This window comes from Falco cherrug (genome assembly GCF_023634085.1).
Source record: "Falco cherrug isolate bFalChe1 chromosome 22 unlocalized genomic scaffold, bFalChe1.pri SUPER_22_unloc_1, whole genome shotgun sequence".
Lineage (NCBI taxonomy): Eukaryota > Metazoa > Chordata > Aves > Falconiformes > Falconidae > Falco > Falco cherrug.
Genome location: NW_026599285.1, coordinates 1 through 25434, shown reverse-complemented (window position 1 = coordinate 25434; position 25434 = coordinate 1). Strand labels below are relative to the sequence as shown.

The following is a 25434-nucleotide window of genomic DNA, read 5'->3' as shown; positions in this document are numbered from 1 at the left end:
GAACCCCCCTTTTCTACGCGCTTCCCCCAACCCCAGCGGCTGCGTCGGGGCAGACCTCCTCGTCCGCCGCAAAAACCCGCCGTCCCCGTCCCTCTCCCCGGTGCCGGTGCCACCCACCTCACGCCCAGCTTCTCCGCCAGCTGCCCCGTGGGCCGCACGACGATCTCGAAGAGCGAAGGGATCTTCTTGTACATCTCCTGCTGCTGCTGCAGCTGCTGCGGCGACAGGGGCTCGTGCATGGGGGGCGGCATCTGCGGCCCCGGCAGGTGGCAGCGGTGGGGGGGGCGGAGGGGGAGGGGGACCTCCGGGCATCGGTCTCCCGTTGGGAGACGTCGGAGCCGGTGGTCCGGGAGGGCGAGGAGGTGTGGGAAGCAAGCCCACCCCAGGGGGTGGTTTGGGGAGGGGGTTAATGCCTTGTTTCTTGAGTTCTTCTACTTCTTTCTCATCCTCTGCGCCGGCTTCCGCATCGTCCGCCAGCATCTGCCCAAAAAAACGAGGAAGAACAATCCTTGGAGCTGCCCTGCCGACTGCCAGCGCCGCGGAAAACCTGCAGGATTGACTCCCACAAAGGAAAACCCAGGGTGACACCGCGCTCACGCCCCCCCCCCCCCCGCCCCCGTACCTTGTCCAGAAGCTCCCGCGTCTCCTCCGTCAGCGGATCGTGAGAAAACATGCAATCATCCCCGTTGATACAGTTGCCCGTGGTGTGGAAGAGCTTGCAAGGGAAATCCCGTATCGTTTCTTAAGGAAAACACAAAACACCAAACAGGGAGCCCTTCCCGAAGCCAGGGAGGCGACAGATGCTTTTCCCTTTGGATCCCGGCTCTCGACGCGGCGCGTTTTTGCGGCCAGGACACTGACATCGCGCCCCCATCGCCACGAACGCCCCCGCTGCCCCTTCCGCTCTGTTTTCACCTCGGCGTGATGGCCACAAACCTCATTTTTTCACAGGAAAAGCGAGGCCGAGGAGGAACCCGGAGCATTACCCGCGGCCCCGGCCAGCGGAGGATCTGTTGCCCGGGATGGCCATTTTTTAAACCTTTTTTTTTTTTTTTTTCCCTTTTTTTTTTTTTCCCCTGCCACCCCTCCCCACACCTATACACAGGGTAAATGAGACCGATCGAGGGCTGGCTTAAGGAAACGGTAAAAAAAGAAAGGATATCATGCATGTAAGGGCAGTTCTCTGCCCTGGCGCAGTAGCGGTGATGTAGAACTTGCACAGTTCCCGTTTCTTTGGTAGTTCGATGTCGTGACTGAAATTGCAGTGGTCGCCCTGTTTGGAAAGAAGGAGCCAGGGCGTCAGCAGGGGGGAGCGCCGCCGCGTTCGTTAGCAGCACGGAACACCCCTCGGAGGGAAAGGGAGAGGTGTCCTCTCCCCAAAAGCCTTTTCGGAGGCGCGAATCCACCCCCGAAACCGCTTCAAACCCAGAGTTTCTGCTTCGGCAACGGTCCCGCGCGGGTATAAAGAGATTTCTAGAAATCCTCGTGGATTATTCCCTTACCCAGGTACACCTGCCTTCCACGAAGTATTTGCAGATCACTTTCCCTTTCTTATCCGACTGCTGGTGGGGTTTGTCGTGGTCGTTCCGCCGGTAATTTCCACCACCTCCTCCGTCCTGGCGGAAGCACGTTATGTCGGTTAACGAAAACGGGAAGACAAGCAAGGGGGAGAGAAAGCCAGATTTCATAAATTTTTTTAAAAGTGAAAGTTCAAGAGGGAACAATGCTGAGATCTGGGAGGGAAAAGGGAGGAAAAGACGAGTGTGCTGAGCCCGGCGGGCTCCTGAGCGTGGCTCGACGGAGCCGTCAGAGGGCCAGAACCCAAAACATCCATCCCTCTGAGAGGCGGGATGACTTTTGCGGATCCTGGGGCAAAGCCGTTCGGCTTTTCGCTCCCGTGAAGGCTTTTTAGAAACCTGATTTACCAAGGTGGGGGGGGGGGGGGGGGGGGGGGGAAGGGGCGCCCCCAGCCCCGCCGCAAGCGTTAGGAAACAAAAGAGCGACTCACTCCCATGTCCTCGTCGTAGTAATCGTCGTCTTCATTCATCCCACCGCCTTTCCCCATGCCACTTCTGTTTCCCCCTCTGCCTCGTCCTCTGCCCATTCCTTTATTGCCTCGTCCTCTGGGGCCGCGACCGCGTCCTCGATTTAAACCTGAAATAAACCCTCCTCTTTTCTACTTTCTCTCCTGCCGTAAAACGCAGGAGAGAGCGGGAAGCAGGGAGCATCCCGGCGCAGCTCGTTACCCCGCTCACCCCGTCCACGATTCTCCTTGCTCCTGCGGTACTGATTCAGCTCTTTGGAGTAGTCGTCGTACTCGTCGTCGCCCATGGGCTCCTCGTTATCGCAGTACTGCGAACGAGGAGGACGGGTGCTTTTAGCGAGCGGGGATGAAGCGCAGCACCCTCCCGGGCACCTCAGCGGCGAAAAAAAAAACCCCGAGGAATCCTCTCGCCTCTCGGCGGTCAGAAGCTGGGCGCTTACCTCCATCTCTTCGTCATACAGCTCCTCCTCTTCCTCGGGGTGGTCACCTCGGCCTCGCCCTCGGTTCCCTCGGCCCATGCCTCGGCCTCCTCTCATTCCCCCTCCTCGGCCACCTCGGCCTCGGTACCCTCGGCCGCGGCCGCGGCCACCTGGCGAGAGAAAAGGGGATGGGGTCACCCCTCGGGCAAGGAAAAACAAGTAATAACCTTTCCGTACGGATTATCAGCGGTTTCAAACCTTGTTTCTTAGCCAATCGGGTTTTTAACTAAAAGAACAGATTTTTAAGAAACCAAATGAACGTGGTTTTTTTTTGAAAAAAACAACCCAATGCTGTGTGACCACACGGGTCCGTCAGACGGATGAGTGCGATCCAGACGGGATGATACCAGGCTTGTCACACTCCCAAACCTTCGTTTTCCTTTCAAATACCAGTTTTTGGTTTATTTTACCCGTTTCCCACCACTTACGTGCTTTCAACACGACGCAGGCCAACAAGAAAAACGCTTATTTCCAATATTAAACGATCCACAGGGATCGGAACCTTCCCCTCGGAGCGGAAGAGAGGAAAAGTCACTTTCCCCTGTCACAAACTAACAGCCAGGGCTTCAGGCAGGGAGGGAAGTTCACCCTGGTGAAGCCTCCCGCGCGTGTCAGGCCACAGATGAGCGTAACGAGCTGCGGGTTAACGAGCGTCGCGAGGGAAGGGGTGTTCAGGGGTACCTCGCCCGCGGTGGGAGCCTTCCTTGGCTCTGCGGTATTGATTCAGCTCCTTGGCAAAGTCGTCGTAATCTTCCTTCCCGAGATCTTCGTCCTCCTCCCCCTCGTACGGACAGTACTCCTCGTTCTCGTAGTCCTCGTACATGCCGTAACTCTTGCTTTCCATCTTGGAGTAGCTCTTCTTGGGCATGGGAGCGCCGTGAGAGGACGGGTACTGCTGGTGGGACTTTGGGAAAGGCAGAGAGAGGTTAGCGAAGAAGGAAGGGAATGTCTCCAGCCTAATGTCACCACGCCACTTTTCAAAAATCGTTCAAGTCCCCCCACCCCCAGATAACAACTAGGTGAAAAACAAACAGGCTAGAGGACCGGTGGCCTGCAGATGGAGCAGGACAAGCTCGAGGAAGCACCTTCCCCGTGGTACTTACGGAGGAGTAGGGAGGGCTGTATTCCCTGTATTTTCGGTGTCCCTTTTCACCGGGACTGAAGTCCGAGTCCTCGCTGTAGTCGGAGAAGTCATCGCTGGAAGAAGCGTGGCGCTGCGAGGCAAGGAAAACCCGCCGTGCGATTTTACTACGCGTCAGCCCTGCCCCACGCCGCGGCCGCGCCTCTCCGCACAACACAACCAAGTCGCCCCCTTTGCCGCCCTCTTGTTGTTTTGTGTTGGTTTTTTTTTTGAAGGAATCCCAAATTTTGCTTAACAAAATCCTCAGCGTTCACTGAATTACAAACTGGAAGCCCGTTAACGGGTTATCTAACGAAGACAAACCCGACACGCCTCGTGTGCCCCAGAAATTCTGGGAATTTAAGTAACGAACACCCTCGATTTTGCAAATCCGGCAGCCTGCAATCCCCTTGGAGGCGAGAACGCTCGTCATTCCCTAATTTTCTTCCTGCTCTGTGTCCTCAGATGGACAAGAAGGTGCCGCAGCACTTTTATCCCCTCTGCAGGGAGATGCCCTGCTGCTGCGCTCGCTGCTCCTCGGAGGAGGGCAACAAGGAGCTGAACCCCAAGACCCCCTGCGGACCCTCCTGCCTCGCAGTTAGCGTTCGGGGAAGCGCCTCTAAGGAGCGGTAACCACACGAAAAGGAAGAATTCCCGGGAGACACCCGCCGGCAGCACAAGGCAGACTGGAGCTGGCATCCCAGAGGACCCGGGAAGCAAAAGCAGCGCGTTGGCTCACCTTGTGTTTGGATTTCCTTTTCTTCTTGGATCTCCTCTTCTCTTTCTCCCTCTCTTTCCGACGCTTGCGTTTCATCCGGCGATGGGCTTTCTCATCATCTGAATCGCTGTGGTGCTTCTCTCCTTTCTCCTTCCGACCCCTCTCTTGAGGTTCGGAGGGATCCTGCGCGTCCTCCCCTCCGTCGTCCTCCAGCTCCCCTTCCTCCAGCTCTCCATCCTCCCTGTAAAGCAGACAGCTGCATTAATTCCCCTTGTTCAAAAAAAAAAAAAAAAAAAAAAAAAAGAAAACCCCCTCTTACTACGCTCACCGGCCCGGCAGGCACTTGGCTCCCAAAGCATTCACCAAACCCCAGTTATTTTTCAATACCTGACTGCAAACAGCGATTTTACTCATCTCTGCCACCGAAATCTGCTCAAGTTTTTGCTCAGCCCGGAGTTAAACGCGGCAAAGAAGCATTTTGCAAACAACAAACCGAAGCCGCAGCGTTCCAGCACTCAACTTTCCTAGGAAATTATCGCCAACGGATTCCAAGAATGGAAATCGGGGCCGTAATAAAACATTCGGCGCGCTCCAAGAAGGGAAGTGGGCGCTTTAGTCAAAGATGCAGCCCTCTAGGAGACAGGAATAAACAGAGAAGTTGGTTTGCCAAATCTAGAGGCGTGCGCCCGATTATTTCCTCTCTCTCCACCTCTCACCCACAACTGCGGTAAAAAAAAAAATAAAATAAATAAAGCAAACCTGACGCTCCCTCGAGAGGATCCCCCAAGCCTCGCTCGATTAAATTCGATTAAAAATTACTCGGATCCGGGTTACAAGAAACTTTTCGCCACCGTGTAACGGATGAAACGCCTAACAGGGCGTGAGGTTCAGCCGGTTCCCTCGTGTTTTCCTCCTCTGATTTAAAACAAGCGCGGGGTCTCCTCCTCCGTTTTCACTTCAGCTAAGCTATAATTAAAACCATAAACATCGGCTCCTTTCTATACGTCACGGTCATTCCCCAACACTTTAGGAATGTTTAGGAGGTGGGTCTTTGACCCCTGCATCCCTCTGGTTGGGTTTTTTTGGTTTTTTGGGGGGGTTTTTTTGGGTTTTTTTCCAGGCTGACTTCTTTAGCACTACAATGGGAACGCGCTGTAGCTCCCAGGGAAGCCTGGAAGCTGAGATGGGATTTGTGAAAGGCAGGCAGGAGCCTCGCGGGAAAAGCTGGATCAACGATCTGACCTGTTGATAACCTCGGGTTACGTTAAAAAAAAAATAACAAAACAACCAAGAAAAAGCGAATTATTTCCCCAAACGACAATAACCATCCCTGGGGAGCATCCTGGGGTTGTTTTGGCGTCGTGGAGAGCAAAGAGCCGGCTCCAGCTGCCCGGTCCGACCCTGATGCAAAGGTTCCCTCTTGTTTTTGTTTGCATGTTAATAACAGAGCAGCTCCAAACTCAAGCTCATTGAAGCATTACTCATGAATCTCTCAAACCTGACGTGTAATTCCTAGGGAAAACACGAGTTTTAAAGGCCAGCGTCATGATTTCTGTCACAGGAACGCCGCAGCCTTCGGCAGATTCAGCGAGATCAATTTGGGAACAAGAGAAACTCACGCTCCGAAGGACCGAAACTAAACGAGCTTACGGAGATTATCAAATTACGGAGATTATAAAATACCTGTCTATCCAAATACTGAAAGCCAAGCCCTGCCAAAGCCTCTCGCCTTTTCCCTAGAGCGACAGGCTCATCAATACGTGGATTTCCAGCTAGAAATGCCACCAGGTTTACTGGATCCAGTTTCCAGCAACTTCTCAGCGAGCACAGCGGAGTGAAACACCGGCGCGGCTCACCCCGGGCCCGGGCCCGGCTGGTGGGAAGCGACGAGATGCTCCAAAGCCCCCCGCAGCCCCGTAAATCCCCTCAAACCGTAGGTCTTGGCAAAAAAATTCCAATTCCCTTCGGCATTGCTCCGCTGGCATCGGCGGCGTTTACCCTCTCCCGGGATCTGGGGATGGCGCCGGCTCCCTGCCTTCCCCTCTGCCTTCGGAGAGTCGCTAACACCTTAATTGCCATTTGCAGGAGCGATAATTACCCCACGTTTTGGGTAGCACAGGTGCTTTTACCCTGCTTCCAGTTGCCCTGATCCTGAGATCAAGATTTAGAGGAGACAACACCCCCGGGAGCCGCGTCCGGATGGAGAATCGCGTCATTAAATGCGCTGTGGTTACAGAAACAGGGAGCAAAAAGGCTCCCGAGGACAAAGCGTTACCGATTTCAAAGATTATTTGAAAAATACCGAGACGCGGGGACAAGGTCGAAGCATCAAAACAATCGCTGAGCTGCTTAGAGGCTGAATATTGATTATTTCATCGCCGTACACATCTCCAAAAGAAGGAAAACCTGAGAAATCACGTTCATGTAGACGCTCAGACACCAAACTGCACCTTAAGACGGGCAACAGCATCTCCTGCCATTTTTTTAACTCCAGTTCTGCCAGATTTGAGCAGGTCTGGGCCAGAATGAACCCTCTGTGGGGCCAGAAATAGCCCTCAGAGAGACTGTGGGGTTTACTCAGCGCTGGGCAAGCGGTGGGAAAAGTTTTAGGCAGGTCTCAGCGAAGGACGGAGTTTGCCCGACGGTTTGCGACACAAGAAAACGAATCTCATCGGGAACAGGGCAAGGGGGGGGGAGTAAGGCTGTTTGAAAAGCGACCAATTTTTTTTAAAAAGAAACAACAAAAAGCCACAAAAAAAATGAAAGCAACGAAAGCAATGCGGTGCATTTTCAGGGGACGGCTCACCGTGGACAGTCGTCGTGGGTACGCGGCGAAGATGCCATGTCTGTTAAGCAACTATCGGTACTGCCAAAAACACTGACCGGGGGAAAATTCTTCCCCGAATCCGCGCTCATCTCGGGTTTTCCTATCGCTCCTGCCCGCCTGATCTATAGGGGCCAGGCCACGGCGCAGCACACATCCTCGCAGCAGGACCCACCGGCGCCGGGGACCTCAGCACCACGGCAGTGACGGCACGCGGCGGTGACAACGCCTGGAAGAAAAATAAAAGCTCTTTCCAATCATCATCCTGCCATCCCGACGGGGTGGGCGCTTGGCTGGGAGGAAAAAAAAAAAAAAAATAGGAATAACCGTGCTACGAGGCAATTCCGCGGGGTTTTTTTTGTTTGGGTTTTTTTGTTTTTTTTTTTTTTTTCCCCCCCGCTGTTCTGGCCCCAGAAGAGCAGTGCGAGAATTAAAATATTATCTTCACTTAAATAATGTTGCTTTACGCGGCTGGAGCTTGGTTAAATTTGGGAATGAGCGTCACGAAGCGACACGTGAGCTGCCTAGATGGCGGATTTTACCGTCGGTTATAGCTGATACACAATCCTAACCTGATAAAAGATAGCGTAGCTCCTCGCTCGTTACACCTGATGGAAACCCTGTGGAAAACACGCCTCTTGGCTCCCATCCTCAGGAAAACACAAGCGTTTTTTCCCTATTTTTAAGAAAAAAAAGCGCTCTGCGCGCTCTCACCTGCTCTGTATACATAGGTGTGACACACATGCACCTTGGGGTAACTTCTACACACTATATGTATATATAAAAAAAAAAAAAAAAAAAAAAAGGATTTAATATCCGACCCGCTGGAAGAAACCTCCCTTTTGACAGCGGCTTTTTGCACAAGAGGTGCAGCTGACCGTGAAATCGGTCGCCCGGTGCGTGATCCGGTTTTGCCGGAGCGGATCCACGGCCACCGAGGAGGCGGGGGTTGCGTACCAAGGTAGAGCTCAGTTTCACTTCGAGGAATGCAAAGCACGGAGCGTGGAGGAGTGAAAATCTTATTTTTTTCATTTTTTTTTTTTCCCCCCAGCACGATGCGGCGGGAAGCGTTTGAAACTAAAAGCGCAAACGCTCTGGAAGTCACCAGATTGCAAATGGGTGTCATTTAAATCACACAATAAAGTGACGGTTTGCTTCTAATTTTACGCGATTTGAAGTGAAATGCTTGGTGGGAACCTACTTAGGATAAACACCTTCCACCTCAAGCTGATCAACCAAGAAAAGTTCAAAGTTGGGTTTTAAACAACCTGATGGAAGGGGGGTGGGGGGGGTGGGCAACGATCAGACAGCAAATTAAAATCCTAAGCGTCATCAAACCTGAAAATTAACTATAAATCAACTAAGCTCGAGGGGGAGTGGGTTTTTTTTTGGGGTGAGAACGGATCATCCTGGCCAAAAGCAACTCTCCACAACTTATTTCGGAGCAGGATTTAACTCTGGCCCCCTCCGTGGGCTCAAGACGCTGCTTCAAGTGGAATTTAGCTCTTTTTTGAAAGGCGGGCACGTAGTTTTCGCTCGTTTCTCCGCATTTTAAAAGGTTTTCCAGCAAAAACACAAGGCCGGGCTTTTCAGAGTGCCCGCTCCGTCCAGCTAAAAGGTTATTAATCACGCAATTAACGCTTCAGCAGAAGTTTAGCGCCTCGCCACCAACTCCCTCGGAGGAAACAAATCCTACCCTAGCATCACACCTGCACGCTCCACACCGGGGGAAATTCTTCGGTGAGATCTCTGTTTTCTTTCACCAAAATATTCCAGAATGATCCCAAAGGAACTAAGGTCTCCTCTGGCCCGCCAGTGCGGCCGCCTCACGTTTTTATTCCAAGTGGAAAGCAGGGGAAATACATCAATCAAGAAATAAAAGCAGCATCGCTTTGAAGGCAGCGGGGCCACGCCGCCTCATCCAAACCGTGTGGACTGGAGCAGAAGTCGTTCAAATTTACCAGTTTTTTATATTTTCTAGATAGCTGGGGGTTGTTTGTGGTTTGGTTTGGTTTTTTTTATTACGGTAAAACGTATGTTGTGCCAACAGAGCCTTGGAGAGAGATCTCTTTAGCCCACCCCTGGCTGTAACCGGGGCAAATCCTCCTCCTGACATCTTTATAATCCACGTTTTTAAGCCAGGTTTATCCTAAGGAAAACTTCCAGGCGCTCTCTGGTCACAACTGGCGATTTTTTTGGGAATGTGCTTAACTCAGCTGCTAATTCTGAACCTGCTCTCTGCTGGCAGGTTCGCTCCTTCCCGCTCCTCCGATCCAAATCCTTCTGTGAAATGCTAACGCCGAGGGCTGACGTCCTCGCCGCCACAGCATGGCTGATGCCACAGCGACGGGAGACGTCCCAGGCCTTTACAAAAAAAAAAAAAAAAAAAAAAAAATACACTGGGGTCTGGGATTTGCTTTAGCCTTTCCTTTAACCCGGTACAACAAAGCCTCGCTCGACCCGAGGAGCCTCGGCTGAACAATTACGCCCTTAGAAAAAAAAAAAAAACCAACAAAAAACCCACAACAAAACCTGTCCCTGAAAAAAAAAAAAAAAAAAAAAAAAAAATTAAATCAAATGATCCTGGCGGGTGCTTTGCTTCACTATCAGAAGTTGCTCCGCTTTTCCAGGGAGCTGCTGACGGCACCGATGTTAAAATGCCTGCCTGCACGTCGGCGCGATTAAAAAGGTAATCTCTAGCAAATTGTGAGCACGAGAAGGAGGTCGAACCCAATTAAAAATGGGCCAGGGGATGCAAGGCACAAGGAAAAGCCCCGAAAACAAGAAGTCTGACTCCTACTGCTAATATTTAACTATATATAAAAAAAGAAAACAAACAAACAAAAAGAACCCCCTACTCGCTTTATGGAACTGGTCAACAACTTTTGTAAACTTGGCAGTACAATCCCTGAAAACTCCTGACATTCCAACAATTCCTGGTTCTTCCATCCCCCAAAAGGGAGAAAATGAACCTAAAGTTTCCCAGCGGCCTATTTTTTTTTTTTTTTTTTTTTTTTACTGCACCTGCCCTTTCCAACTCGTCTTGCCTGCCACGGGTGAAAAAACCGCTGATGCCAGTAGCAGCGGACAATCAAAAACCAGTTTGGATTTTTCTGGGATCAAGCGGGGAAGTATCAAGTTTAACATGGACGTACACTTGAGTAAAATCAACGCGACAAACTTAACTAAATGGAACAGATGAGGTCCCACTCTCTCTGACCTAAAAACATTTCGGCCACACCAGTAACGTTTGCAAGCTCTGATGGTGGACTTTTGATCGAAGGGGGGGGGGGGGGAAATACCCCCGCTTTTAGGATTTGGGGGCAAGGTTAAGCCACAGAAGGCGGCCGGGACCGTAACGGCCCCATCACAAACGTTCAAAAACAGTGACAAAAAGGCATAAAAGACATCACTGGATACTTGTTTTATGGGAAAACCTCTTTCTGGAATGCCATTAGATCTATAACGAAAAGCCCTCGAATTTGCTAGAACAAGTGCTTGCATTATTTTACAGTTTAAGCAGAGGTATATACTTTTTTTTTCTTTTTTTTTTCTTTTTAGGGAATAAAGACAAGAGGGAAACAAACCACCACAGTTTCACACAACCGTATCAGTGTGCTTAGAGGAAACACTGGGGTTTTCTTCCACCCGAGAACAATGTAAGCCGGATGAAAAGGGGCGAAAAGTGTGTGGTTTTGGGTCTCCAGGAAAAAAAACTAACGCCGAGAAATGAAATTAATTGGTCGGGGAGGGGGGGGGGGGAGAAATACCCAACACTGTGCATGGTGTTCTTACTTCGAACTGGAATTGTGTGAGGTAGCGTGAGGAACAACTTTGAGCTTTTCGTTACACACCTGATCGACAAAGGGGAAGAAAGGGGGAAGGAAAATCCGAGGACGCTAACGAAGATTTGTTACAAACTGGGTGCTTGCACTGTACGTCACTACTTCAATTTCTCTAATTCTCCAACATGAGGCTGTACATGGGGATGGGGGGAAAAATGTGTGATGACATTTGGGAAACAGTGCTTGCTTTGCCACCTTTTTTTTTTTTTTCTTTTTTTTTTTTTCTCTTTTTTGATACACTTTGGAGTTGTTTACCAAAACTTTTTTAACATCTTTTTCTGCTTTATGGGCAAACCCGCACCCAGGGGCGGCTGGTTTACACTCAACGTAATGGAATGAGGATGGAGTTTGCAGACAAAGCAATGGATTCACTTCCTACACCTAGATGGCATCAAGGGTCAGAGTAGTATGAGTTTTACCAAGGCACCTCAGTGCTACTTCACCTGGAAACGTCACAACAGACATATTTGGGAGTAAATTGTGTGCTTTTGTGACTTTTTTTTTTTTTTTTTTTTTTTTTTTTTTGTCTTTTAAACATAGACAGCGGCGGGGTGCACAACTCTATCGGTCATTACGAAGGGAGGGGAGATATTCTGCTTGGTTTGTACACACGCGGGATCAACTCACTGCTTACACAAAACGTACCCTGCAGAGGATCTCAGGACTTATTTGGTGGTGGGGAACGAGGTGGGGGGGGGGGAAGGCGGGAAAAGGTATAATTTAATTATTCAGTAAAAGAGCTTACTTACCAACCCAACCCTGCATCACATGGAAAACAAACCTCCTCAGAGACAAAGGCATAAAAGCGGCTCTCTGCACTGCACACCTGCCCTCCGAGGGAGCGGGAAGGCAGCAAACCTCGCTCTCTTTTTATCTTTTTTTATCATTTTTTTTTTTTTGGGGGGGCCTCTTTTCCCCCCCCCCCCAGACATCCACGCTTAAACCGTTTCGGTTTTGCCTATACATTCTGGCCATAGGGTTTCGACTAAGAAAAAAAAAAAAAAAAAAAATTTAAAATAAAGCGCTAATAAGAGGAAATGGCCGAAGTTATGTCAGGGAGGGGGAAGAAGGTGCTTTACGAAAGAAGGTGGGAGGTATAGATATATCTATATATATTTTAAACTTTGTAATACCTGGGAGCACTGGAGGTGAGCCTTCCTCAATGCAGGGGTGGGGGGTGGGTGACGGCACCCCAACATCCCGCCCCCCCCCCGTACCCCCAACCCTCGGTACCTTCCTAACACACACACCCCACCCCCCCCCCGGCCTACGCTCCCTGTTTTTGAGCCAAGGAATTTTATTATTATTTTTTTTTTTTTTTTTTTTAGGAAGCAGCAGGAAGACAAAAGGGGACGTTAATGAGGCCAGCGCTGCCCAGGAGAAATAACGTCATTAAAGACCTCATTAAGGACCCCCCCCCCCCCCTTCCCCGGGCTTTCAAAAATAAAATTAAATAAAATAAAAAAGCAGCTAGGAGCCCCCCCCCCCTCTCCCTGGCCTCCTCCAGACCCTCACTCCTCTCCCCCCAACCCCCCCAGCACCCCCCTGTACCCCAGGCCCTGGCACTGCCCTCAGGGCCCGGCCCTCCGCAGGCCGCAGCCCCCTCCTCCTCCTCCTCCCTCGGCCTCCTGCTCTACCCAGGACCCCCCCCCAAATATCCCCCGCTGTCCCTGCCTCTGGCCCCGCTTCCTCCTCCTCCTCGCAGCCCACCCCCCCCCCCCTCTGGGCCCCGCTGCCCCCCCCCTCCCCGAAGCCGGGCCTACCCCCCCCACCCCCCCCCCCCCCCCCCCCCGCCTCAGGCCTGCGCCCTGGCTCCCCGCTCACCTCAGGCCTCGGCCCCCCCCCCCCCGCCGCCCCCCCGGCCTCCCCCCACCGGTCGCCCCGCGTCTCCCACCCCCCCCCCCCAAACCTGGTCCCGGCGAGCCGGACAGACAGAGACAGACAGACAGAGAGGCTCTCGGGAGAGGCGGTTACTGGACCTTTCGTCCGGGCCGTGGTGGTGTTGGAGCGGCGGCGGCGGCCGGGGGAGGCTGCAGCTGCCGCTGTCGTGGTGGTGGCAGGACGGAGAAGGGGGGGTGGAGTGCGGGCTGGGGGGGGAAGCAGCGGCGGCGGGGGGGACACTCGGGCTCTCCACGGCCATGGGCAAGAGGGACGGGGGGGCGAACAGGGGGGCACAGTCACTGTACAGCGCGGGGGTCGGCTTGGCTCGGCACGGCCCGGCCCGGCTTATCCGCCCGCCCGCCCCGCGCTCCACGGGCAGGCACACAAAATGGCGCCCGCCGGCACGCAGCCGCGCCGAGGCAGCGCCCCGCACGGAGGCCGGAAAACGCCGAACGGGGACGGAAAATGCCGAGCGCGGCCGGAAAACGCCGAACGGAGACGGAAAACGCCGAACGCGGCCGGAAAATGCCGAGCGCGGCCGGAAAACGCCGAACGGGGACGGAAAATGCCGGGCGCGGCCGGAAAACGCCGAGCGGGTGTAATAAGTAACTAAAGTTAATTTGCTGGTCAAAAGGGTTTTTAACAAAAGGAATGATCTTGCCGCAACAGATTTGAGAATGTTTTGTCTGGTGAGAAAAGAGTTAACCGTTAACCATGAGGTTGGAGATGTACCTCCTCAAGGCCAATGTTAAACCATAATCCCATGTTACTATGACAACCTCTGTCTTCGTCTAGGCCTTAGTGTAAAAGGAGTTCAGTTTTGTAATGTACAGCTTCTTGCTACGGGACTGAGAGCGTAACCGTTTGCTTAAACCGGCCTTGAAGTTGAGAATAAGAGGGCTGTGTTACTTGTCGGAATTTGCGGGCCTGGATGGAGCTGCGACGCCTCGGCCGCCCAGCGCTGTTTTTTTGGTTGTTGGTGTTTTTTTTTTTTTTTTTTTTTTTGCTTTCCTGCCTCAATAAATACTTAGTGAATTTATTTCGGAATCTAGCTATTTCGATTTCAACTATAACACGGGGACGGAAAATGCCGAGCGCATTCCCCCCCCCCCTTTTCCCCATCGAAAGGTGCCGGAGGTTGCCGAAGGTGAACGGGGGGGGGGGGCGGGTGGCGGGAACGCCCGAAAAGTGCCGAAGAGGTGAGGCGGGGACGAGTCCATTCGAGCGGGAGGGAGGGGGGGGGTGCGGCGGTGCAGGCGCAACCGAGCGCCCGCTGGGGGGTGGGGTCCCCAGGCCGAGCGATGCGGCCTCACGCCCTCTTTTTTGCGATGGAACGGAGGAGAGAAAAAAAAACCACCCACTCGGGGTCCTCCACCGTCGTGGGGCCGCCGGTTGCCCTCCGGGGGGAGAGGCGGATCCCCCCCTCCCCCCCCCCCCCACACACACGCGCACATACCCGGTGGACGTGGAGCAGTGGCGGGAGCCGCGCGGCGTTGGCGCGGGCCGCCCGGGGGCGCTGCGCGGGCGCTGAGGAGGCGGCGGGATGGTGGAGAAGGAGGAGGGCGGCCCCGGCGGCATCAGCGAGGAGGAGGCGGCACAATATGACCGGCAGATCCGGCTGTGGGGGCTCGAGGCCCAGAAACGGTCAGTGGGCCTGGGGACTGCGGGGGGAAGGTGGAGGGGGGACCTTTGGGTGGCCGAGGGGGGCGCTTCTGGGGGCCATTGCGGCCCGTGGGGAACCCGGCTGGAGGTTTTGGGGGTCCTCCAGAGCTTCAGAGAAGCTCCTGGTGGCCTTGGAGTGGTTTTATTGGGGTCCCTTAGAGGCCTGGAGGGGCTTTGGGGGCTTCTAAGGCCTGTGAGGGACCCTGTAGGAGGCTGTGGGGGCCCTCCAGGGCCTTGGAGAAGCTCCTGGTGGCCTTGGAGTGGTTTATCGGGGTCCCTTAGGGGCCTGGATGGGCTTTGGGGCCTTCTAAGGCCTGTGAGGGACCATGTAGGAGGTTGTGGGCATCCTCCAGGGCCTCGAAGAAGCTTCTGGTGGCCTTGGAGTGGTTTATTGGGGTCCCTTAGGGGCCTGGAGGGGCTTTGAGGCCTTCTAAGGCCTGTGAGGGACCATGTAGGAGGTTGTGGGGGCCCTCCAGGGCCTTGGAGAAGCTCCTGGTGGCCTTGGAGTGGTTTATTGGGGTCCCTTAGGGGCCTGGAGGGGCTTTGGGGGCTTCTAAGGCCTGTGAGGGACCCTGTAGGAGGTTGTGGGGGCCCCTTAGGGGCCTTGGAGAAGCTCGTGGTGGCCTTGGAGTGGTTTATCGGGGTCCCTTAGGGGCCTGGAGTGGGGTTGGGGACCTCAGAGGTTGTGGGGGGACCCTATAGGGCCGGGGGGAGCCTCGGAGAAGCTCCTGGTGGCCTTGGAGTGGTTTATTGGGGTCCCTTAGGGGCCTGGAGGGGCTTTGGGGGCTTCTAAGGCCTCTGAGGGACCTGGTAGGAGGTTGTGGGGGCCCTCCAGGGCCTTGGAGAAGCTCCTGGTGGCCTTGGAGTGGTTTATTGGGGTCCCTTAGGGGCCTGGAGGGGCTTTGGGGGCTTCTAAGGCCTGTGAGGGACCCTGTAGGAGGTTGTGGGGGCCCCTTAGGGGCCTTGGAGAAGCTCGTGGTGGCCTTGGAGTGGTTTATCGGGGTCCCTTAGGGGCCTGGAGTGGGGTTGGGGACCTCAGAGGTTGTGGGGGGGACCCTATAGGGCCGGGGGGAGCCTCGGAGAAGCTCCTGGTGGCCTTGGAGTGGTTTATTGGGGTCCCTTAGGGGCCTGGAGGGGCTTTGGGGGCTTCTAAGGCCTCTGAGGGACCTGGTAGGAGGTTGTGGGGGCCCTCCAGGGCCTTGGAGAAGCTCCTGGTGGCCTTGGAGTGGTTTATCGGGGTCCCTTAGGGGCCTGGAGGGGGTTTGGGGACCTCAGAGGTTGTGGGAGCCCTAAAGACCGGGGGGAGCCTCGGAGAAGCTTCTGGTGGCCTTGGAGTGGTTTATTGGGGTCCCTTAGGGGCCTGGAGGGGCTTTGGGGGCTTCTAAGGCCTGTGAGGGACCCTGTAGGAGGTTGTGGGGGCCCTCCAGGGCCTCGGAGAAGCTCCTGGTGGCCTTGGAGTGGTTTATTGGGGTCCCTTAGAGGCCTGGAGGGGCTTTGGGGGCTTCTAAGGCCTGTGAGGGACCCTGTAGGAGGCTGTGGGGGCCCTCCAGGGCCTTGGAGAAGCTCCTGGTGGCCTTGGAGTGGTTTATCGGGGTCCCTTAGGGGCCTGGATGGGCTTTGGGGCCTTCTAAGGCCTGTGAGGGACCATGTAGGAGGTTGTGGGCATCCTCCAGGGCCTCGAAGAAGCTTCTGGTGGCCTTGGAGTGGTTTATTGGGGTCCCTTAGGGGCCTGGAGGGGCTTTTGGGCCTTCTAAGGCCTGTGAGGGACCATGTAGGAGGTTTGTGGGGGCCCTCCAGGGCCTTGGAGAAGCTCCTGGTGGCCTTGGAGTGGTTTATTGGGGTCCCTTAGGGGCCTGGAGGGGCTTTGGGGGCTTCTAAGGCCTGTGAGGGACCATGTAGGAGGTTGTGGGGGCCCTCCAGGGCCTTGGAGAAGCTCCTGGTGGCCTTGGAGTGGTTTATTGGGGTCCCTTAGGGGCCTGGAGGGGCTTTGGGGCCTTCTAAGGCCTGTGAGGGGACCATGTAGGAGGTTGTGGGCATCCTCCAGGGCCTCGGAGAAGCTTCTGGTGGCCTTGGAGTGGTTCATTGGGGTCCTTTAGGGGCCTGGAGGGGCGTTGGGGGCTTCTAAGGCCTGTGAGGGACCCTGTAGGAGGTTTGTGGGGGCCCTCCAGGGCCTTGGAGAAGCTCCTGGTGGCCTTGGAGTGGTTTATCGGGGTCCCTTAGGGGCCTGGAGGGGGTTTGGGGACCTCAGAGGTTGTGGGAGCCCTAAAGACCGGGGGGGAGCCTCGGAGAAGCTTCTGGTGGCCTTGGAGTGGTTTATTGGGGTCCCTTAGGGGCCTGGAGGGGCTTTGGGGGCTTCTAAGGCCTGTGAGGGACCCTGTAGGAGGTTTGTGGGGGGCCCTCCAGGGCCTCGGAGAAGCTCCTGGTGGTCTTGGAGTGGTTTATTGGGGTCCCTTAGGGGCCTGGAGGGGCTTTGGGGGCTTCTAAGGCCTGTGAGGGACCCTGTAGGAGGTTGTGGGGGCCCTCCAGGGCCTTGGAGAAGCTTCTGGTGGCCTTGGAGTGGTTTATTGGGGTCCCTTAGGGGCCTGGAGGGGCTTTGGGGCCTTCTAAGGCCTGTGAGGGACCTTGTAGGAGGTTGTGGGGCATCCTCCAGGGCCTCGGAGAAGCTTCTGGTGGCCTTGGAGTGGTTTATTGGGGGCCCTTAGGGGCCTGGAGGGGCTTTGGGGCCTTCTAAGGCCTGTGAGGGACCCGGTAGGAGGTTGTGGGGGCCCTCCAGGGCCTTGGAGAAGCTCCTGGTGGCCTTGGAGTGGTTTATCGGGGTCCCTTAGGGGCCTGGAGGGGCTTTTGGGCCTTCTAAGGCCTGTGAGGGACCATGTAGGAGGTTGTGGGCATCCTCCAGGGCCTCGAAGAAGCTTCTGGTGGCCTTGGAGTGGTTTATTGGGGGCCCTTAGGGGCCTGGAGGGGCTTTGGGGCCTTCTAAGGCCTGTGAGGGACCATGTAGGAGGTTGTGGGGGCCCTCCAGGGCCTCGGAGAAGCTTCTGGTGGCCTTGGAGTGGTTTATTGGGGTCCCTTAGGGGCCTGGAGGGGGGTTGGGGACCTCAGAGGTTGTGGGGACCCTATAGGGCCGGGGGGAGCCTCGGAGAAGCTCCTGGTGGCCTTGGAGTGGTTTATTGGGGTCCTTCAGGGGCCTGGAGGGGCTTTGGGGGCTTCTAAGGCCTGTGAGGGACCATGTAGGAGGTTGTGGGGGCCCTCCAGGGCCTCGGAGAAGCTTCTGGTGGCCTTGGAGTGGTTTATTGGGGTCCCTTAGGGGCCTGGAGGGGGGTTGGGGACCTCAGAGGTTGTGGGGACCCTATAGGGCCGGGGGGAGCCTCGGAGAAGCTCCTGGTGGCCTTGGAGTGGTTTATTGGGGTCCTTCAGGGGCCTGGAGGGGCTTTGGGGGCTTCTAAGGCCTCTGAGGGACCCTGTAGGAGGTTGTGGGGGCCCTCCAGGGCCTCGGAGAAGCTCCTGGTGGCCTTGGAGTGGTTTATTGGGGTCCCTTAGGGGCCTGGAGGGGGGTTGGGGACCTTAGAGGTTGTGGGAGCCCTAAAGACCGGGGGGAGCCTCGGAGAAGCTCCTGGTGGCCTAGGAGTGGTTTATTGGGGTCCTTTAGGGGCCTGGAGGGGCTTTGGGGGCTTCTAAGGCCTGTGAGGGACCCGGTAGGAGGTTGTGGGGGCCCTCCAGGGCCTTGGAGAAGCTCCTGGTGGCCTTGGAGTGGTTCATTGGGGTCCTTTAGGGACCTGGAGGGGCTTTGGGGCCTTCTAAGGCCTGTGAGGGACCATGTAGGAGGTTGTGGGCATCCTCCAGGGCCTCGGAGAAGCTTCTGGTGGCCTTGGAGTGGTTCATTGGGGTCCTTTAGGGGCCTGGAGGGGCGTTGGGGGCTTCTAAGGCCTGTGAGGGACCCTGTAGGAGGTTGTGGGGGCCCTCCAGGGCCTTGGAGAAGCTCCTGGTGGCCTTGGAGTGGTTTATTGGGGTCCCTTAGAGGCCCTGGAGGGGCTTTGGGGGCTTCTAAGGCCTGTGAGGGACCCTGTAGGAGGTTGTGGGGGCCCTCCAGGGCCTCGGAGAAGCTTCTGGTGGCCTTGGAGTGGTTCATTGGGGTCCTTCAGGGGCCTGGAGGGGCTTTGGGGGCTTCCAGGGCCTGTGAGGGACCCTGTAGGAGGTTGTGGGGGCCCTCCAGGGCCTCGGAGAAGCTCCTGGTGGCCTTGGAGTGGTTCATTGGGGTCCCTTAGGTGCCTGGAGGGGCTTTTGGGGCCTCCAAGGTCTGAGGGACCCTGTAGGAGGTTGTGGGGGCCCTGTCGGGCTGAGGGGAAACATATAGGGTCTTGAAGTGGCTTGTGGGGGTCCCTTTAGGGGTCTGGAGGGGCTCGGGGGGCCCTGCAGCTTGTGAGGGACCCTCTAGGAGGTTGTGGGGGGCCTAGAGAAGCCCTGCAGTGTGAGGGGGGGGGGGTCTTTGAGGCACTCGTGGGGGGTTCTGGGGGGGGCCCTGCAGTGTTTGGGGGGGGGGCTTGGAGGAGCTTGTGGGGGGTTCTGCAGGCCCTTGGAGGGTCCTGCCATGTGAGGAGGAGATTTTAGGAGCTGCTCTCACCACCAATTCCTGAGTCTTCCCTGCTGGAAACCCTCTTGCTCAGCCCCTCTTTTTCTCTATAAGGCTTTTTTTTTTTTTTTTTTTTTTTCCCCCAGCTTTCCTTTTATTTTTTGTGGTCCTTTTCTACAACCTGTCCAGATTTCCGCGCGATGGGGTTTGTTTGGGAGGAGGAAACAACCCCGTAACGTGAAGACGAATGTAGCGATGTTGCTGGATGCAGATAAAAATGAGCTTGAAAATAATTCTAAAAAAACCCAAAAAAACAAAAAAAACCCAGGAATCTCTCTATTTAACAGCCCAGTGCTGAGTAAACTTGATTTTGTCAGAAAACCGATATAGACTACTCGACAACGGAGCGCTGGGGAAGGGGGGGAAATAGTGAAATGATAAAAGGCGAGGAAAACACACCAGCCAGTTATTCAGAAAACTGAAAAACTTGCATGGAGTTTTGTGCTGGAATAAATATATAAAAAAAAGTGTTGATTCCTCGTTAATTATAATTTATCCACGCCTCGGTGCAGCTCCCTCAGGCCCTTTTTGGGGGGGGCGCTCTTAGGAGCGTGTGTTGTAGTGAACCTCCATCCTCCCCCACCCCGTCTGCTGGAAAGTGGCGCAAGACTTGAGCGTTATTCCCTCTTCCAAAGCTGCAAACGCTCTTTTTTTTTTTTTTTTTTTTTTTTTTTCCTGTGAATTTTCCCAAATTACCCGCTTCTGACAGCCTGCGTGTTTCTCTCTTTGCTTCCAAATCGTGTTAAACCTGCTTTTTCCCAGGCAGGGATGTCGAGGAGCACGGCTTTCCTGTCCGGTCGTGTTTATCCGCCGTGTTTTCCCTCTGAGCGTTCATTCCCCTTTGCTCCAGCCGAGCTGTTAACGTTGACTGAGTGTTTTTGCCACAGGTTACGAGCTTCCCGGGTGCTGCTGGTGGGGATGAAGGGGCTGGGAGCAGAAGTGGCGAAGAATCTCATCTTGGCAGGAGTCAAAGGCTTGACTATGCTGGACCATCAGCAGGTGAGGAGCGTGCAGCTCTGGTTAGCAAAGCTCCCGAACGCTCCCCGTGCGGTACGGTGCCGGTGCTGGAGGATTTGCTCGCCGCAGTCGTCGGGGTGGCGGTGAAATGCCGGGCTGCGCTCCTCCCCAGCCTTCTCCCAAGCTGGGGGGCTGAACCGCAGCCTCCTCTGGCCCTTTCTGTACATCCTGGGGTGCTGCACCCCACCGAGAAGCCACCTTATTTCTGGGGACACCTGGCTTTTGGCACGAGCAGCTTTCCACCCAGCCCTCTCCCGTCTGTCTCCGTCGGGACAGCCCCTTCCCGTGTTTACCTGGGGCTGGCAGGCGCGTGTGGAATAGATGTGGGGCTCAAAACTCCTGCCACGAGTCTCCTGCACCCCGAGACCCCCTAAACAGACTCTGGGGTGGGTGTGAATTCCCTGAGCTGGAGCTTTGGTGTTCCCGACACCAGCGTGGCCTCTAGGTCACAGCGCGGCGTCTCCTTGGGCGCAAGAGGGAGCTGCGAGCTCAGGAGCGGGGAGAAGTGAGCTGTGAAGCTGCGGGGGATCCAAAAAGCGACGCAAAATAGCCAGAGATTTATTTTTTTTTCTCCTCCTGTTCTCTCCCGGGGAGGATGGCACCGCTTAGCTGTTCCCTTCCAGGCGTGATTCCCGCTGTAATTCTCCCCCGGGGGCTTTTCCCGACTCTGTGGGAAGGCTCACGTCTCCCTTTTCTCCCGCTCCAGGTTTCCGCAGAGGACACACGAGCTCAGTTCCTCATCCCCGCCGGTTCCTTGGGCCGCAACAGAGCTGAGGCCTCCCTGGAGCGGGCGCAGAACCTCAATCCCATGGTGGACGTCAAAGCTGACGCCGAGAGCGTGGAGAGCAAGCCTGAAGAATTCTTCACCCAGTTCGATGCAGTACGTGCGGCGGGGGGAGAGAAAGGTCGGAGGAGAAGGGGCTTGCTGACTTATTCCTAAACCTCCTCGCTAATTGCTGCTTTTTTTTTTTTTTTTTTTTTTTTTAATTCTGGTGGCGTTAGCGTTGAGGCCACCCACGCTCTTGGTGTGAATTTTCCCGCCGCGGTTGCAGGTTTTGCTGCCTGATGGTTGGCAAATGGCATCTGTTCCCCTTCTGGCCTCCTCAGTAGGTTGCATCGGGCAGCGGCCGCCTGCAGCCTGTGTTTTTTGGTTTGGTTTTGTTGTTGTTGTTTTGTTTTTTTTTTTTTTTTTTTCTGCGTGTGATGGGGCTGGTGGTTGTAGGAACCGCAGCCAAAGCGGCTTCCCAGCTCAGCGTTCCTGCCGGATGGGTGAAAAATCCAGCAGCGGCTCTGGAAGTGAGGGGATGGGGAATGTATCCCGGGTTTTGTAGCTCCCGTGGATCGGGATCCCCTCTTGTGGGAAGGTAAAGCGCCGATTCTAACAGCGCAGCCCCGCAGGAGCTACCCCAGGGTACGTATCCTGCTCCGCTCTCGGGATCGACAGGCCCCGAGTTGTAAAAATATCCATATTTATCTTCGTCCCCCCCCAATTCCCACCCAAATTATCCGGAAATGGGATGCTGTATCCTCTGTCCTCCTAATTATCCCTGGAGTGAAAGCTGCTGGAATTAACCCATGTGACGAGAGGAGAAAATTGATAAATTACCCTGAGCGCTGTGCCCTGCTGTGAAGGAAACGGCAAATCTACCTGGAACCTTCCCCGCCGCCCCGGGGAAAACCTAAAAAACCCCACGAGGAGGGCGATGGGAGGGGTAACATCCAAATTTCTGCCCCCCAGGTCTGCCTAAACCTGCTGCTCCCCGGGACGTGATGGTGAAAGTGGACCAGATTTGCCACAAAAAACAGCGTCAAGTTTTTTCACCGGCGACGTTTTTCGGCTACCACGGCTATATGTTTGCCGACCTCGGGGAACACGAATTTGTGGAGTGAGTCGGGGGGGGGGGGGGAAAGGGGATCCTGGTGGTTTTGAAATCTTTCAAAATCTTGAAGGGCTGAGCAGCTCCGACCAGGATTGCAGTTTTTTCAAAGCAAATTTGGTTTTTTTTCCTCCCTAGAGAGAAAACCAAGGTTGCCAAAGTCAGCCCGGGCGTGGAAGACGGGCCGGATACCAAAAAAGCCAAACTGGACTCGTCGGAGACGACGATGGTGAAAAAGGTTGAGGGGGTAGAAAACCTCTGAGACCCCGAAATGTGTGTCGGTTTGGCCAAGGGTGAGCCAGAGGGGTTTTTCCAGCGGCTCTGCGGTGTTTTCCAGCCGCGGGCAGGGTGACACTTCCCACCTTCCCAAGGAAATTCTGGTGTTCCCACCAGCTGGATCCCCGCTCCCTGTGAAGCGAGATGCTCCCAGTGCTTCCTTTAGGCCATGTCATTCAAAAAAAGCTTTTTTGGGGACAACCCCCCCCCCCCCCCCCCCCCGCCAAAACTCCCACCTCCCTGCTGTTTGGTTTTTTTTTTTTTTCCTTTTCCTCTGTGGTTGTACTGGTGTAAAGCGCTTTTATACTGGTTTTTGATGGGGGGGAAGGGGAGTTTTTATTAACAGCCTTAACCAGGAGGGTTCCGGCTTTTTGTACCTCAGCGAGGCCATAAAAGCTGCATTGTCGCTGCTGTCAGAGAGTCGAGCTGCTCTAAAGTGGAACTCCTGAAGGTTTTCCCTGTCTTGAGAGGGGGGGGGGGGGGGAGGAAATCTGCTCCGAAGCAAAACCTTTTCACATTTAAATCCCTCCAGCCTGGGCATTGTTTTGGTCTCCCAGCTGGAAAATGAATGGAGGAGTGGAAATCCCCCTCGACTTCATCTGGCTATGAGGAGAATGTGAGCTGAGCCAGCAGATTAACGCCCTTTTGTGTCCCTTTCGTGTCCCTTTTCACTCCCCCCCCTCCATCCCTCGGAGGGTGCAGCTTCCCCCTCGGAAGGTCCCGGAATATTCCCCAGATGCCAACTGAACCAGCTGTCACCCTGCCGTGTGTGTGTGTGGGGGGGGGGGGGGGGCGGCAATTCCGCGCGTTCGGATACAGCGAATTCCTCCAGATCCGTTTCTGGGATGCCAGGAGAGGGCCCGGGGCTGTGCCAAGCCTTTCCCCGGATCCCTGTGGGAACAGGGCGGCTTCACGTCAGGGAAAAGTTTAAAACTTCCCTCGTTTAATCCCTCTGAAATTCAGAATAATTTTTCTTTTTGGTTCCGAACGCCCTGAATAATTTTTCTTTTTGTTTCCGAACGTCCCGAATAACTTTTCTTTTTGGTTCCAAACGCCCTGAATAATTTCTTTTGGGTTCCAAACGCCCTGAATAATTTCTTTTGGGTTCCAAACGCCCCGAATAACTTTTCTTTTGGGTTCCAAACGCCCCGAATAATTTTTCTTTTGGGTTCCAAACGCCCCGAATAACTTTTCTTTTGGGTTCCAAACGCCCCGAATAACTTTTCTTTTTGGGTTCCGAATGCCCCGAATAACTTTTCTTTTGGGTGCCGAACGCCCCGAATAATTTTTTCTTTTGGGTGCCGAACGCCCCGAATAATTTTTCTTTTGGGTGCCGAACGCCCCGAATAACTTTTCTTTTGGGTTGCCGAACGCCCCGAGTAACTTTTCTTTTGGGTGCCGAACGCCCCGAATAACTTTTCTTTTGGGTGCCGAACGCCCCGAGTAACTTAATTTCTTTTCCCTCTTGGGTGCCGGGCGCCCCGAATCGGTGCTCAGCAAAACCCCACCCCAGCTGAAGCTCTGACTCAGGGGGCAATTAGTGTTACCCGAAAAATGTTTTAATTAGGAGAGCGGCTCGCTGAGGGCGTCCTCCCTTTGGGTTAAGCTTGCGGATTTACACCCGGATCCAGGCCGCCCTGCTCTCCTCCCGTCTTTCCCCCGCCCTAGGTGGGAAAACCTGATTCTGTTCCCTTCGCCACGTGATGAAGACGAGGAGAAAGCGGCTTTTTCGCGGGCCGCTGGCTGAGTGACCTCTGGAAAGGGACTGTCATATCCCAGGGGAAGGGGGGGGGACGCGCCGGCTGGGGTGGGGGTGGCAAAGGACCCCCCCCCCATCCCTGAATCCCGTCTCTTTCCCCCCCGGCAGCGGGTGGTTTTCTGCCAGCTGAAGGAAGCCCTGGCCGTCAACTGGAGCGGGGAGAAGGCAAAGGCGGCGCTGAAACGTACCACCCCGGATTATTTCCTGCTCCAAGGTAACTCCCTGCCTCCCTAATTCCCGCTGCTTTTCCCTGCCGCCATCGGGAATTTCGGTTCCGGTCGGCAGGCCGGGCGTGCGCTTCCCAAGATCTGCCGCAGCGACGCTCCCTGCAGCAAAAAACCAGGTTGCCATTAAGTTTTTTGGTGGCGTTGGGGTGTGGTTTGGTTTTTTTTTTTTGTTCCACGGTTTTACCAGCGGGGTGAAAACCAGGTTGCCATTAATTTTTTGGTGGCGTTGAGGTGTGGTGTGGGGTTTTTTTTTCTTTTTTTTTTTTTTTGTTCAGGGTTTTAACAGCGGGGTGAAAACCAGTTTGCCATTAATTTTTTTGGTGGCGTTGAGGTGTGGGTTTTTTTTTTTTTCTTTGTTCCATGGTTTTACCAGCGGGGTGAAAACCAGTTTGCCAGTAATTTTTTTGGTGGCATTGAGGTGTGGTTTTTTTTTTTTTTTTTTTTTTTCTGTTCCACGGTTTTAACAGCGGGGTGAAAAACCAGTTTGCCATTAAGTTTTTTGGTGGTGTTGAGGTGTGGTTTGGGTTTTTTTCTTTGTTCCACGGTTTTACCAGCGGGGTGAAAACCAGTTTGCCATTAAGTTTTTTGGTGGCGTTGAGGTGTGGTGTGGGTTTTTTTTTTGGTTTGTTTTTTTTTTTTTGTTCCAGGGTTTTACCAGCGGGGTGAAAACCAGTTTGCCATTAATTTTTTGGTGGCGTTGAGGTGTGGTGTGGGTTTTTTTTTTTTTTTTTTTTTTTTTTGTTCCACGGTTTTACCAGCGGGGTGAAAACCAGGTTGCCATTAATTTTTTTGGTGGCGTTGAGGTGTGTTTTGGTTTTTTTTCTTTGTTCCACGGTTTTACCAGCGGGGTGAAACCAGTTTGGCATTAATTTTTTTGGTGGCGTTGAGGTGTGGTGTGTTTGGTTTTTTTTTTTTTTTTTTGTTCCACGGTTTTAACAGCGGGGTGAAAACCAGGTTGCCATTAATTTTTTGATGGCGTTGCGGTGTGTTTTGGTTTTTTTTGTTCCACGGTTTTACCAGCGGGGTGAAAACCAGTTTGCCATTAATTTTTTGGTGGCGTTGAGGTGTGGTGTGGGTT

General features: G+C 54.4%; 2 protein-coding genes across 2 annotated transcripts in view; one reads left to right on the top strand and one right to left on the bottom strand.

Moving 5' to 3' along the window:
- DHX34 (DExH-box helicase 34) overlaps positions 1–7545 on the bottom strand; it is a 20224-nt gene extending 12679 nt beyond the window's left edge. The window contains 13 exon segments of the mRNA XM_055700089.1: positions 32–260; positions 262–480; positions 623–732; positions 1163–1201; positions 1204–1273; positions 1503–1616; positions 2009–2154; positions 2256–2352; positions 2485–2633; positions 3205–3427; positions 3627–3737; positions 4383–4602; positions 7168–7545. Coding sequence (XP_055556064.1) covers positions 32–260; positions 262–480; positions 623–732; positions 1163–1201; positions 1204–1273; positions 1503–1616; positions 2009–2154; positions 2256–2352; positions 2485–2633; positions 3205–3427; positions 3627–3737; positions 4383–4602; positions 7168–7277 — 1837 coding nt within the window. The 5' untranslated portion in view covers positions 7278–7545.
- Positions 7546–14410: 6865 nt separating this feature from the next.
- On the top strand, positions 14411–24378 carry SAE1 (SUMO1 activating enzyme subunit 1). The gene is made up of 6 exons (XM_055700091.1): positions 14411–14555; positions 20088–20199; positions 20924–21101; positions 21956–22103; positions 22233–22332; positions 24238–24378. Exons 1-6 carry the CDS (start codon positions 14455–14457, stop codon positions 24361–24363), a joined length of 765 nt encoding a protein of 254 aa, XP_055556066.1. The 5' UTR covers positions 14411–14454; the 3' UTR covers positions 24364–24378.
- Positions 24379–25434: the final 1056 nt, after the last annotated feature.

Excerpts from the sequence above, each read along its gene's own strand:
- SAE1 (XM_055700091.1), top strand. The coding sequence starts at position 14,455 with ATGGTGGAGAAGGAGGAGGGCGGCCCCGGCGGCATCAGCGAGGAGGAG. Across the intron at positions 22,104-22,232 it reads GGGGAACACGAATTTGTGGA|AGAGAAAACCAAGGTTGCCA; the intron begins GTGAGTCGGGGG and ends TTTCCTCCCTAG. Across the intron at positions 22,333-24,237 it reads AGACGACGATGGTGAAAAAG|CGGGTGGTTTTCTGCCAGCT; the intron begins GTTGAGGGGGTA and ends CCCCCCCGGCAG.